A 15636-nucleotide genomic window follows, 5' to 3' on the forward strand; every position below is an offset into this window, starting at 1 on the left:
GAACCGAAGTCTTTGAATTAAACAGCATATATTTATAAATTGGATAAAGAGTACACTGTTTCGTTTGACACATTTCTTTTCATCAGATAATATTTAAAACTGCAAGTTTTTGACAGGTCCGAGTTTTGAATAACAAAAATATCAGAATTTATCATAAAATTGCAGAATTATGCGTAATTGCAAATATTTTAGAATAAAGTTTCCGTAGATGCTAGTATGTCGACGTGCAATGTGTAATTGTCATATATAGTCAGAGGAAATCTTACCGAAGTTTGTTAAACTAGAGGGGTTTTTTTTTCATTTTGATGATGCATGTTCAAAGACTTATTGACAAATAAATAAACACGTTTGTTTGCAATATGTTCAATTATGAATTACAAGGTTACAATTGGGTCATTTATATCTTATAAATGTTGTCTCTGTAGAAATGATGGTCAGAAAAAATGAAAAGCTAACAAAAAATACCACACACACACACACACATACACAAATAGGACGGGGCACCACGTCTGTATAAAAAAAAACCCTCAGTAAAACAGTAACAGACATCAGGCCCAAAGTGTGAGATACGTGTACCATATTTTATGTTTCAGTAAACAACACGAAAATAGCCATCACAACATGATAAATTAATGGTCACCACATATATTCCTTTAGAGATAACGCCATGACACCACTCAAAATATACCACACTGATAACCGTGGTGTAATGGAGACCACGAAAAATTGCAAGACATCACATAGATACCATTGGTAGAAACTACACATACTTCAAAATAGCTACAATGCTATAACGACTCGCCTTAATGATAAAAAATGCAATTAAACGTTCTAATTCACACCTCCATTGTTAAATTTAAAAATGTTTTATTTATTTACAGAGCTCCATTTATCATCGCATATACAAGATTTTAAGATAAGACTGTACATAATTTGTACATTTAACATCCTTGTCCTTATCAATTAATAATAAGCAAACACCTGTCTCGCCTGCGTTGATTAATGCAGCGTTCTGACAGAACAAACTGTCTTGGTATAAGCGTCATTCTACTACCTGCGCCTGTCCAAATGTTCTTAAGGTTAAACACGAATTTTAAAACTAAAAAAAAAATCCGAGCAATTAGTTGCTATATAAGGAGAACCATTCTGTTAATCTTTATATAATCTACAGAACAACAAAGATGAAGTCCGGAGATTTCTTGGCTGTTGTGCTTTACCAATTAGGGATTTTTAGTTTCGTTTCCTTGTGTCAAATCAAAGTGGCCGACATTAAGGTGAAGGGGGATTTCGTCTTTGAGAATTTCACAACTTCAGCGTGGAAAACCGTCAAGTATAACAGTTTCACCCCCATAGAAGGAATCACCATTTACTCGACCTCGGATCAAAAGAGTCAGTTTGGACTGAAAGGAGACCAGCCATTTGTTTACAATGGTCAGTATGTCTGCCAAAAAAACATTAATCTTCGCATAAACGTCTATTATTAAATTAATAATTTAAGAATATCTAATTTTGATGTCAATTGACTCATTGAAAATTAAATTTTTTTTCATGAAAAAACATAACCAACGACAAAAATTTAATTGACTAAGGTTTGAATTAATACTGTTTATTACTTAATCGATTAATTCATTTGTTTTTCTTGATTTTTATCAGTGCTTGTATTTATTTAAGCTTGTGATAAACTTCATTTTTGTCGTGTAAATACAGTAAAGAATTTATGGTGGACATAATTTTCGCGGAACGATAAACCATTACAGCCTATCACCTATGCTTTTGGTTTTAGATTTGAAAAAATTTTATGGATAAATAAACATTTTTGGTGAAACGTAATGCTTTCATGAACAGGGGAAAATTATAGCTGCAATTCAATCAATGAATAAAATAAATGTTGTAAAACGGCTAAACAATATTTATAAAATAGTAAAGTAGTCACCGCGTCATTTGAAGCTGAAACTCAATTGCAAGTCAGTTGTCAGGTCGCTTTGTCGATTTGAACTTCATTTGCAGATTCAGATATGCAATAAATGTTTTGTCATATATCAAAATTTTACGATAAAGAAAGAGACCTGAGGACAACAACCATTTTATACATGCCATATTTCCAACAGAAAGACTACCATGCAGTCAGTTTCCGGGGGGGGGGGGGTTGTGGCTAATATGCACGTACATGCAACATCTGAACGTTGTACACGTACATTTTCCCATTTCTTTTAACCAACAAATATTGAAAGAATGTTGTTCGTTTCAGTTGCTCGCATTGGCATCACCCCTACAAGAAGCGTGTGTTACTCAGATACTGGGACAGTCGAGTTCCTGGATAACAATCAGGCCAAAATGTTCCTGAAATACCACAATAAGAAGACCGGACAGACACACCAACAAAACCAGTGGGTTCTGTACACAGACTACGACAATATGGCGGTAGTGTACGCCTGCCAGAAGGAGCAGACGGACGGCACGTGCCATGCGGACCACCGCTACATCTGGATACTGGCTAAAAAGAGTACCCTCACCCCAGAGGAGGAAGCCCGGGCCAATGGAATAGCGGCGTCCGTGTGTATATCGGGCCTCAAGACTGTCGACCACAATCAGCCGTGTCCCTAATAGTGTCGCAAGGCCAACCATGTGTCAATAACATTCGTTTGTGTTCTTATTATTTGTGCTCATCTATCATTATATTATAATATATATATTACATTGAAAGAAGAACAGATCATTGCCGTTTTTGTTTTTTGTTTATGTCATCGAACTTATTACATGTATCACTTGAATCAAAGGTAATATCCTAACTAACAGAGGCAGGTCAATATCACTTATCCTTGGCTCACACTTAAATCAAAATTATACGTTCCAATACCAATGTGAAGATTTAACTTCACATTGGTATTGGAACGTATAAGATTTAACTTCACATTGGTATTGGAACGTATAATTTTGATTTAAGTTTGAACCAAGGATAAGTTCAAAATATAATTCATGTTTAAACTAAAGTCTTGTATAGATATACATATACATAGCGCAGGCGCCAGCTGCTCCTCGGAAAACGTTGATTAAAAAAAATTGTTTAAAGCATGAGCACCGGAAGTTATTGTAAACATATTGTATGTGCAAGTATAAGAAAGGAATGATCCTTTTTTATACATACATACAATATATTTACAATTACTTCCAGTGTCTATGTTTTAAAGATAAACAAAAGTACATACTCGGGGATAACAATGTTTATTTTTGATTATCTTCAAAAGGACATTGGGGTCCCATTGGTGACTCGATGTAGGCACCAGAGATGCACAGTCTCTCCATAAAGCCTCGAATTTGAGAGTCTGTGAGAGAAAACTGTGCACTGTCTTTGCGAAGAATCCAAAGATGGTCCTTATTCGGTGCGCACGCGCCGTTTGGCAGCTCGTGCTCGCATGTGTACCTGACAGCGTAATTGGCATAGTCCGTCTCTACAATATGAGACCTGGTCAGGGCCCCCTGTCGTCGTCCCGTGGTCTGAATGAGGTCCATTACAGGCCGTGATCCTTGTTCCATATGGGTAGAAAAATCGACGTCCTCACACCGAGTGAAGTTGTGGCCATCTCTCAAAGTCACCGTCACCTGTCCAGCTAAAGAAAAAAACATCATAAATGTATATAGCGTATTTCTTTTATCAAGATCAACAGTTTGAAAATACACTATTTCGTTACTTAATATGTAAAATTATAACTTTGCATATTCCACATTTGAACTTAATCGCGTTACAACTATGTCATGTCTCAGATTGTTTCTTCCAGAACGGACAAAATACAAATGCTTTGAATAAACCGGCCACGTGTTGCTATTTTTTATATTGTCAATAATAATATATACTCGAAGAACTAAGAGATCCGAGGGGACAAGACATGTACTGAAAAACAGAAGTACCTCACTAACAGCAAGTAAAGTAGAAAGCTTTTGAAAGTACGTATGCATGTACCGGTATTTGCTGCTCTTTTCCGTGCTTTTGCAGTGGTTTAAAAACGGCATGTCTTGTTGTAATTAACATCGAATACGAGTTTCGATGATAGATGGCGTTTTTCGGAGTTCACACAGTTGACTGGTGTAACGACGAAAAGTGACCCCCGCGGAATTTGTAAATTTTGTATTCACTCCCACCCAGTAAATTCAAACTTTACAACATGACATGCTGACCCAGGGATAAACTTTCTACAGAAAAAATGACCAAGAGTCAGTATTTTATGACAAGTAGGGTCCTTTTTCTACAGTAGAAATTAAACCATTCCTGACCTGTAAATCTACGACCCCCACACGCTGAAAACTGACCCCCATAGAATTTTGACCTTGCTCATAACTACATAAAAAATTAAGAAATTAGAGGCGATACGTGTAACATTCATGTTTGGCGAGGGGCAGGGGGAGCAACGAAAGCTAATGAAAGATTAGGCAGAACTAGGGATGCACCTCCCGTTTACATAAATAACATCAGTTTTCAAGCTGTCAAGTGTATCAGTATCATAAGACTCACCATCCACGCAAGTTTGGTAAAGTTAGGACCAGTAATTACTAAGATATAATCATCAGAGGGCACCTGCTCCAACAACTTTAACCTGCTCAAAAAAACCTTAACCTCATTCAGCATCCCAAACCTATGGCTTAGATTCAGCATTCAAGCCTGTCAGGTGCATCAGTACCATAAGACACACCATTCATGCACGTTTGGTGAAGTTAGGACCAGAAGTAACCTAGAAATGGCTATCAAAGGGCACCTGCATTAAACACTTTAACCTGCTCCAAAAACCTTAACCTCCTCCAGCATCTGAAATTCATGGCCCAGATTTAGCATCTAAGTCTTTTGAGCCCATACGTAGGTCCAGATGCATCATCCATGCAAAGATAGGACAAGTAGTAATTTAGATACAGGACCTGCAACAGAAACTTTAACCAGGTCCGGACGCCGACGCCGGGGGAATAGCATAAGCTCCCCCCGACTTCGTCTCACTGAGCTAACAAGGCACGATCATACATTGACTGCATTGTCGAACGCTGTTTACCTGACAGATGCATTTTTTCTCAAATAAACTTTATTATAAATCAGATCCGTAACGAACAGTTGAGTACAGTGCAATACTGTAGAGGACCCCCGTTCTCGACTTTCAGTATGCAGAATGCAACACGTTGACGATGGCTTTACTTATCAACACACATACATGTGTCTTTTACTAATTAACAATTTTTAATTGTCAATGAGTCCTTGACTAATTTAATTAATCAAAATTAGTAAAAGACACATGTATATCAAATTATCAATAGATACACTCAGTTAGAGGTCACTTTTTCAAGAATGGTAATAAAACAACAGCTGTTGTTTCTACTTTTGGAAACTGCTGTAAACGAGTATGAATGCTTAGGACATTTTGCATGGAAAATCCAAGGAAAGTATAAATTACATAAGGCTGTATAAATTACATTATATTATCAACCATCCCCCCCCCAACCTTTTAAAAAAAAATTCTAGATTTGCCCCTATCTTAATAATCCATTATAAACATTCAGTTGTTTTCTAAGGTACGTCTTTTTTCCGTTGCTAAGATGTAATGTTAGTGGAACATTTAATATTCAGTGTAATCCAATTCTCGAAATCTGACATATCTTTTCTTTTTTAATTTGAAAAATTAGACAGACTATGATAATGATGATAGGCAATAACGGGTGATCAGAAAGGGTTACTAAAGCTGAGTATGCGAACAAGCTGATACGGAAGAAAATTATATTTATCAAGCAGGCAAGGTAATTTCCCAACCAATACCCCTGTACTCACCCTAAAAAATATACTGGAAATAATATATAGTCAATATTCTACGGGGTCATTTTCCTACAACCCACACGGAGAAAAATGACTCTTCGGATAAGAATTATAAAATGTAATCCAAGTATTCTACTACCGAGTGGGTCATTTATCTACGTAGAAAAATGACCCCCAGTCAATACATGTACATGTATATACGGGAGTCTATTTTCGTCGTTTCATCGGTATTTTGATCTTCAGCTTAGATACCCTAAAGACCTATATAAGATGCTCACAGATTTTAATGTTACAAAGGTAATTTTCTGGTACAATTAAGTTTCTTTAAATTTAAATTTTTAAATTGAAAGTTTGATTCAACCAAAATCGTCGGGGAATTCATTGAAATTTATAGATGGCGCTTAACCGGAAATGTTTTACTCAGTCGGTACTTCCCCAGGGTGACTGTTTACTTACAGTTATTTATGTTATTTAAATGTATTGCTCATTTTCATGAAGCGAAGTAAAAACACTTTTGCTTTCTAAGCATTATTGTCGTTTCCTCCCAAAAAATACGAATACAAATAAAATACACAATATATCCGTATTAAAGGGTTTTTTAAAGCATGTAATTACTGTAGACCCCTGTCTCTATCCCAAATGTACGGTACTTTCTCTCGCGGAGTCAACACACGTTTTACCATTATTTGTTTGTTAAATTGTAAAAAAAACATTCCTTTTTTAATTGTTTTAAATTCCTTTTAACCCGTTTCAAGTAATATAACATACAGAACAGGTTTATCTTTGTCCTGAGGCATAAAAAACATGATATTTTTTCATCCATTTTTGGAAGATATACTAATCACGTTTTCCCATAATCCTGGGAGTAACAAATTGTATTCCAAATATTATATATAGCTATTCTTGTACACCAATACATGTGCCACGCATAGTACCTTTGTGTAAACTAGTTTCTGCATTAAAATATTTTTCATGTAAAGGTACCCACAAACTAGCGCTCTAAGACAAAAAAATATTTATTCGAAAAAGAATTGTAGAGCGTAGCTTTCACAGAGAAATCAAGCAGAGGTTTAAAATCATAGCTCTGTTTATCTATCCATATTTATATATGATCTTCTATGCTTAAAACATGTTTCTTCTATGTCATTTATCTCTTTTTATGATCCATGAAAAGGCCCTCATGTTTAATAAAAAGATAGTTTTTACATTTAAAATTTCAAGTACAATTAAGGAACATGTCTGAACCTTGATGATGAAACATTCAAATACAATCAAGAAAAAAACTTTATATAACAGTAAAACTTCAAAACGATTCAACAAAAATGCCCTTACTGCTTCTGATTGTCCCTCTTCCATCTTCTCCCAGGGCATACAGAGACTTGACGTATCGCGTGGTGATTTTCGCAATCCTTGGGGGTAGGCGAGTAACGGGTCGCATCATTCGGTTGTACCCCGCCAGGTGCCACAACCCGCTAAACTGTTCTGGGACAAAGTTGGTCTGCACTTCAAAATCATTAATAACGCATGTCCCCTGCGCCAGGACTGGGAGCAAGAAACCAAGAGCGGACAGGTAGAGGATGACCAGGGACCGTATCATCTTGAATGCTGAGTGAGGAAATAAGAAAGTGAGAGGGAGTCTGAGTGTAAAAAAGTTAAGGCCGAGATTCAGCTTCAGATCAAGGCGGGGTTTATCGCAGTCAGATCGAGTCAAGAGAGTTCAATTTTTGATCCCCGCGCTGTTGATAGAAGACGATAAATATTTATCGTAAATCAGATCGTGTTTATGATATGTTTGGAAAATACAGTAATCATGTTGTATGCGCATGGAACCAAGGCCGGGAACAAGGAGACCTATATCTATATACAGTGACCAAATGCAACGCATTTCTTTATACCAGTGCTTATTTATCGATCAAAATTGTTGCATGGTGCGGAAAGGTGAAATATTTAGAAAAGAAACTTAATATGAAAATCTGCTCAACTTTTTCTAAACTTTCTGTGTATCAAAATATTACAAACGCGTATTGAATGTTTCGATTTCATGGAATGATTCAATGTTCATTTTTCTAACACTACTGGTTATATAAATTAAAGTTCTGGTTGCATACATTTTCTGCCCCCTATATGCAATATAAATTTTGACGTTAATATGTTGACATGCAAGTTACAAATCATCTGAGAGAATCAGATTTTTTATCTGGGTAAAATCCCTAAGAATCATTTTAACAAGACCTTGCACTTTCGGTAAAACGTAACTAACTAACTATTGCTAGTAATTTCTTGCATCAAAACAACTTAATTAAAAATAATGCAATTAACTCTCAAGTAAATTATGCATTGATTGCATAGTCATAGCTAAAAAAAACAAAAAAAAACCCCCAGAAAATCTTGTTGACTTCAAAGACGCATGGCCGAGTGGCCGACAATGAAATAGACAGGCCTACGTCACAAACAAATACCCAAAGTCCAAGCTCTTGTTAACATGGTTCTACTAACGCCCGTATCTGTCAGATACGGGCTTTAGTAAGTGATTTTACATATAAAGATACCATTTTACATCAAAGATGCAAAATGCAACAAAATTATGACATCATGTATGCAACTTATGTGTGTTGACATGCAAGATACTTAATTAGCAGACATGCAACATAGTTATGTCCACATGCGAGTTAATAAAGTAAAAATTAAGTAGACGTGCGACTTTTTCATGTCGACTTGCGACTAATTTATGTGAACATGCAAGTTAATTTTGTTAACATGCAAGATATTTATGTCAAGTTGCGAGACAATTATGTCAACATACAACTTGGAATATATTTATGTCAATATGCGACTATAAGTCGCATGTCAACATAATTATCTCGCATGTTGACTCAAATATCTCGCATGTCAATAACTTACTTGCATGTTGACATAAATAAGTCACATGTCAACATGATTAACTCGCATGTTGACATAAATAAGTTGCATATGGGCATAGGATTTGACAATTATGGTTATAGAAAACATAAAAAGCGAAGTACAGTGCGAGACTATGCGGTAGGACTTGCCTCCACAGTCACAGTTCTTTTTGTCCTACCGCATGAATGTATGAGGGGCAGGTCGGCCTCTAGGACATTTTATTCTGATAATGTTTACAATGTACATTTTTTCTTCTTCATATTTTACAATTTAAATCTTTTCAAAAAGCATTTAAAGTATACAATAATCAATTTGACATTTTGAGGTAGCTTATTAACAAGGAAAAAGCTTGCAAGCGATGACCTTAAAATAAAATAAGGCATTCATTTATGATATTTTCTTCTATTGTTTTACATTTCATTTTGTATTTAAACATTTTTACATGCAATGAAGGATACTACTATGTTTCCAAGCAATATTTACTTCAAGTATAACAGAAACTTTTTTCAGATATTTTCTACAAGTATACAATCGAAAACATATTTTTTGTATTTTCAAAACGTACAATAATTATCAATATTTTTATTCCATTTGCTAAGGTATAGATTATTTGGCAACAGATTGTGCAATAATTTAAAATTTAAATTCAGCAATACTTTTTTCATTAAAATTTTTACAATTTTTTTTATCATATGTTCTTCGCCAACACAGAGAGATTAGTCGCTAAATTCGTTTTCCCATTTACTCTGCATGATAGGTTTTTTGGGATTTGTCATCAAGTGGGATTTTGTAGAAGAAGCCAGATTTCGTTTTACTGATATCGTTTATTTCTCCTTGTACATGTAATTTAAATTGAAAATCGTTTCGATAGTTATATCCCTCCTCATGCATGTATCATTTTCTATTTTAGAATGAAAAACGTTTTTCAGTGTTAAATATTCACAAAGATAATTTCCTTTTGACTATAATATAATAGCTATTTCACTGAGTGATTTAAAACCATTATCAATCACAAGGTCTTTCACATAATGGAAGTCGCTTTCGTACCAGTTCTGAAAATATAAAGTTTTTCCCTGGTATTTAAAGTATACGTTAAACCAAATTTTCTGTCGTTCGTAATATTTTGTCAATAGTGTCAATGTTATTTGGAGTTTTACATTCATAAAATGCAGTTAATACCCCTTTGTATAATTGTTGTTGAAGTCCTTTCGGACTATTAAAATCAGAAATGTTTGTTAGATTTGATTCTAAAATGTAGTCGATTTTCATCTTATGATATGCTAACCACGTATTTAAAAATTTACTTAAATTGCTCATTTTTTGTATAAGTTTTTTTTTATATCCAAGCTGCTTTAGTAGCTTTAATTTTGATTTCTGGGTCAATTATTCCTATAACCCCCCTCTTTTATTTCTCGAATTTATGTGGGCCTTTTGATGCGTTCACGTTTGCCCCATAAAAATGAAAAAGAAATTAGGTTATTTAATTTTTTTATGTAATCATTGCCCGTATTTTCTAAAACCTTTGCAATGAAAACGATTTTTGATAGAATACGAGGGTTGTCCAAAAAGTTCGTGGATATTTGTCATTTTAAATGGGTTTTATTTATACATATTGTATATCTAAATCTTAGTCATTAAATTTCAAATCAAACTAAAGTGGGTTTGAATGTTTTTCATAGTAATAATGTAAAATTTTAATGCATTAAAGGGTCGCGGAAAGTACGCACGGCCCACCGTAGAAATTGTCCAATCTTTGTAATTGAGTTTTTAATTAGATATGAATGTTTACAGTTTTTATAAAACATTTCAAAACTTCTCCACAAGTGGCACAAGTGATATTTTAATGGAATATGCGATTGTACTTTCTGACCAAACGGTGAATGCGGCATATTACTCTCAGGTAGACCCAGGACTACGACGTTATAGAAACGTCGTTAAAACTCAACGTCAGACTGGGCCGTGCGTCCTGTACTGCAGTATAGGCAATGTATATACATTGATAACTCCATTACAAAAATGTACATTGCTCTTATTTTTATACATATAAATTATTATACTCTATATTACAAAATTATAATACTTTCCTGATAATGGCGCTGTTATTTTCAATAAAATTTCACGGGTCCACGAACTTTTTGGACAATCCTCGTCAGCGAGTTTACAGTTTGACATTTCCCAAAGATAGTTTTCGACATCTCCATGAATCCATAATCTTTTCAAATTTCTTTAATTTACATTTTTTCCCTTACATATATTTTTGTTCTGTCAAACATATATGCCTAAGCATTTTAATGTATCTTTTTATTTATTTTTATCTGCCATACGTGTGTTTGGTGATCTTATCTCTCCTTGTGAGGTCCTAAAATGATGCATTCGGTTTTCGTCATATTTGAATTTGAGTCCGATGTTTAGCGCATTTTCCAATGACAATTGATCTTCCAATGGAAATATACTATCATCTGCATGTTGTATACATTTGATTTCTTTTTCTAATGAATTAATTTTAAAACTTTTTATATCTCTACAATTATTTTTTTTTTATAGATTCAATACTTCCATTACGAATAGAAATAATAAGGCTGACACTGGACAACCTTGTCTTATTCCACATTTCATCTACATTGACAGCCAGCCATTTTTATTTTCACATAAAAAGATGGGTTTTTGTAAAGTATTTGTATCCATTTTATAAAGTTTGGTCCGAAATTGAATTTTTGTATTGTTATGAATAGGAAATCCCATTCAACCGAATCGAAGGCTTTATGAAAATCAGCAAAAAGTAATATGGCATCTTTGTTCTTATTTTCACAGTTTTCTAGAATATTTAAAATAAGTCTTGAATTTTTACCTATAAATCTACCTTTAACATACCCTGTTTGGTTTTCATTTATGATATCATCCATTACTTTTTGTAGTCTTTTAGCAAAAAAAAAAAATTAAAAACAAAAACAGCTATGATTTTGTAATCTATATTACATTGTAGTTAAGCTGATAGGTCTGTAGTTTTCTTGTTCATCTAGAGATCCTTTTTTATATATCAGTGATAAAATTGAGCACTTTTGTGTTGTGAAAAGTTTACCTTCTTCGAAAGATTTGTAAAAATATATATTTAAGTTAGACCTTTTTTGCTGGGCTTTATAATTCCGATCACATACCATATAAATCAAAGCTTTGTATCATTTCCCTGACTATTTTCCCACCTTTTTTTTTTAATTTTATTTTTGTACATTACAATTTTTAAAGAAGTTAATTCGTAGAATTCTGAGTTTGGGGCGTATACATATACTACAGTAATAATATTGTTGTCATGCTCCATGATCATTAATAAAATTCGACAGATCTATGTAAATTTAGAGTTTTAAAGGCAAAGAATCTGGGGGAATAAGCCGAGGCAAAAAACCACATAGGTCCATTAAAAAAACTTACTTTTTTTTTTCTAACAAATTTCACTTTTGTTACATTTATTAAACATATGTAATCATATACATTCAGTGCTGCCATAACCCACAAAAAGTAACTTTACATTTAATTGCTATTAAGACAACAAAATAGTTATATGCTAATTTGGCAACAAAAATGATATAGAAATCGGATGTTCAAATTATATTTTTTCATAGAGTGGGTCATCGTACCATTTTTTAAAGAACGAATATTGATAACACATATTAACGTTTATCTTATTCGATTTTCCAAAAAATGGTACGAAAACCCACTCTATGCTAAAAACATCGTCGCAAACCACGGTTTTGAGTCCACAAGTTTCCTCAAACGTGATGATGTAGAGAATCGATGTGAATCACACGTGGGTCACCGACGATGTGCTAAAAAGTAAGTTTTCTTCTTTTGATTTTTAAGATTGGTCTTTAAATGGCTAAGTCCAGTTGTTTGCGTAATACTGATAAAAATAGAATCAGCTATATTATATCCTCTAAACAAGCGAATCGGTGGTGTAGTGGTAAGTACGAAAGACGAATAGGGCCACTTAAAAAAATATTTTTATCTCGTAATGACGAGAAAAGATCTCGTTATTACGAGTTAATTATCTCGTTATTACGAGAAAAGATCTCGTTATTACGAGTTAATTATCTCGTTATTACGAGAAAAGATCTCGTAATTACGAGAAAAGATCTCGTTATTACGAGTTAATTATCTCGTTATTACGAGTAAATACGAGTTAATTATCTCATAATTACGAGAAAAGATCTCGTAATTACGAGAAAAGATCTCATAATTACGAGAAAAGATCTCGTTATTATGAGTTAATTTTCTCGTAATTACGAGAAAAGATCTCATAATTACGAGAAAAGATCTCGTTATTACGAGTTAATTATCTCGTAATTACGAGAAAAGATCTATTTTTGAAATGGCGCGTTTCATTATTCTATTCTTTTTATATAAAGTGTATGAACTACTGCAATGTCTATTAATATACACTTACTTAGCATGATCATCGTTTAAAACGCATAATTTGATATAAAATCAGACCAAGCAGTTATAAAGAAATTTCAGAAGAATTAGCAAAGCAAATTGATTAAAAAATTCATTGAACTATATATGTCAATAATTAAGAAGGATACGTGTTATTTTTTTCAGACTCCAAAATGTTTATATAAAATCAAGTATTTTCAATATACATGTAGGTTGTGTATGAACATATAAAACACAAATTCGGGTAAATCCTGTGTATCCATATCCATGACTGAAACTATATAGTCATTAAAGTTATCTGTAACTAATAAAACTGTTTTAACGACTATAGAACTACCTGGTATTTACTTCGGAGTGGGATTATAATACATACATGTATAAGTTGAATAGAAAAATTACATAAAGTTCTTTCCTTTTATTAATACCAGATAAAATGTCAAATCCAATCATATTGATATGTAGAAATTAATGAATAATGATCGTTGTTATTTTTAAATATTGATCAAAATTGAATCAACGTTTCTGGAATGAAAAAGATAGACTTAAAGTGTGATCAAGTCGAATTCTTTTTCAGAAACGCACCATTTTATATAGATCTTTTCTCGTAATAACGAGATCTTTTCTCGTAATAACGAGAAAATTAACTCGTAATAACGAGAAAATTATCTCGTAATAACGAGATAACTAACTCGTAATAACGAGATCTTTTCTCGTAATAACGAGATAATTAACTCGTAATAACGAGATCTTTTCTCGTAATTACGAGATAAAAATATTTTTTTATGTGGCCCTATTCGGCTTTCGTAGGGTAAGCGAAGAGTTCTTTGAACAAATGTCAATGTAAAAGCGGGTGTTCGAATCGTACGCGTTTTGGGGTTTTTTGTGTTAATCTTTTGTTTACATTGTTAAAATGTAATTTTCTTTTTATACTTAATAATATACATTGTTAAAATGTATTTTTCTTTTCTTAATAATTAAAAATTTGCTAATAATAACTTGAAATTATTTGATATGCGTTTTCTACTACTTTTAAAAAATATGAAATGTATGTTATTCTCTTTAAGATTGCACGATTTCATATTGTAAACAGATGGTTGTTGTGCATGCAAGAAACTATTAACTGGCAAGATAAAACGTTCCATCTCTGGATCCCTGAGAGTCTTGTTAACACAACAGGGACATATGCTGGACAAAAGCATGTAATTGTGCTCAAAATGCAGAATACAAGCTAAGTCAAACGTACAGTGTGTGCCTAATGAAAATTCAACGATTAACTAGGCATGTACTTCACTTCCAATTGTATGGGCAGGAAAATCACATTACAAATGCGTGTTTTGTTGTGAAAGAAAAAGCATAGTAGTTGTACCAGAAGACACATAGACCACTCGGACCAATGACCAACACAAAGTATGACCAGTGACGAATAACAAGTCCCCTTATTATACGTGGTTTGACTACCGCTGTTTTCCGTGTGGTATATATCATAGGCGTCGGAACCGGGGATGGGGGGGGGGGGTGGGTGCGGGTGCGGGTCGCTAACTCAGCTAAGTCTAGCCCCCCCCCCCCCCCCGCCACTTTTAATTTGATTCCGACGCCACTCATTTTTTTTTAAGGAAAACTTGTTTTAAATACCTACTTTACCAAAATTCCGGAAAAAATCGACTACTACAAATGGTGGAATCGACTCCCCCATACTCTTTGTCGACTCCCCTGCATTAGGGGTTGTATATGATGACTGAGGTAAATTAGTAAATAAAATATTTTTAGAAAGTAATCAACATTTTTGTATTTAACTCTTTAAATGAGTACGTGATTGTCATTTCAAATTTGCCACTTTAAAGTATATGTAAATACTATAAAATTTAAGCACAGTTACGCCTTTTTTTGACATTTTCATTTGGACAATACTGTCCACCGTTTAAATGCCCAGTTAACTCGTACGTTTATTACTTCTTATTAGAGGTATGAGAAGGTCGTGGGCATTTGCAACGGCTTATTCCCCCAGATTCTTTTTTATGAAAAAATATTGCCACTCCTTCCGCTATGTGAAGATTCAAAAAAATTATAAATCAAAGTACTCATAGTACTGAAAAGCGCTAATCCAGCTTCTGTTTGTAAAAGATATACATGTATGTATATAACATTTTAGTTTCTGTATACGCGATATATTTCCTCATCACTGCGTGGCAGCCCCTGCAATGATGTATGTAAGCCCTGTACATCAAATTCACAGTAGCCCGTACCAGCCCGTGCAGCTCCTGAAACTGGTTCCCTAACCAGTTTAAATGATGTAAACTTCTGCTCATAGGGGGCGGTTATTCCTTGCACCGGAAGTAGAAGTCTAACGACAATAAAGCGCTGAGCTATGCTTAGCGCTTTAAAAACAGAATCATGCCATCTTAAATCAAAAAATTTTAATACTCGGTTTTTTATCAATAAAATGTGTTTCTTGTAAGAAAATAATACCACTTTTTGACTGTTTAACCAATCATATAGAATAATCATTTTATCACAGCTATTTA

The 15636-nt window shown here is 33.7% G+C and overlaps 2 protein-coding genes across 2 annotated transcripts; one reads left to right on the forward strand and one right to left on the reverse strand.

Annotated features, from left to right (window-relative positions):
* The first annotated feature begins 1056 nt into the window (after positions 1-1056).
* LOC105329954 (retinol-binding protein 4-B) lies at positions 1057-2714 on the forward strand. Its single transcript, XM_011431459.4, has 2 exons — positions 1057-1431; positions 2249-2714. The coding sequence occupies exons 1-2, from the start codon at positions 1182-1184 to the stop codon at positions 2602-2604; spliced, it is 606 nt and encodes a 201-aa protein (XP_011429761.1). The 5' UTR covers positions 1057-1181; the 3' UTR covers positions 2605-2714.
* A 491-nt stretch (positions 2715-3205) lies between these two features.
* On the reverse strand, positions 3206-7417 carry LOC105329955 (retinol-binding protein 4). Its single transcript, XM_011431460.4, has 2 exons — positions 7118-7417; positions 3206-3608 (listed from the first exon to the last, which is right to left on the reverse strand). The coding sequence occupies exons 1-2, from the start codon at positions 7380-7382 to the stop codon at positions 3223-3225; spliced, it is 651 nt and encodes a 216-aa protein (XP_011429762.3). The 5' UTR covers positions 7383-7417; the 3' UTR covers positions 3206-3222.
* Between the last annotated feature and the right edge of the window lie 8219 nt (positions 7418-15636).

This window comes from Magallana gigas, chromosome 3 (genome assembly GCF_963853765.1).
Source record: "Magallana gigas chromosome 3, xbMagGiga1.1, whole genome shotgun sequence".
In the NCBI taxonomy this organism is placed as follows: Eukaryota; Metazoa; Mollusca; class Bivalvia; order Ostreida; family Ostreidae; genus Magallana; species Magallana gigas.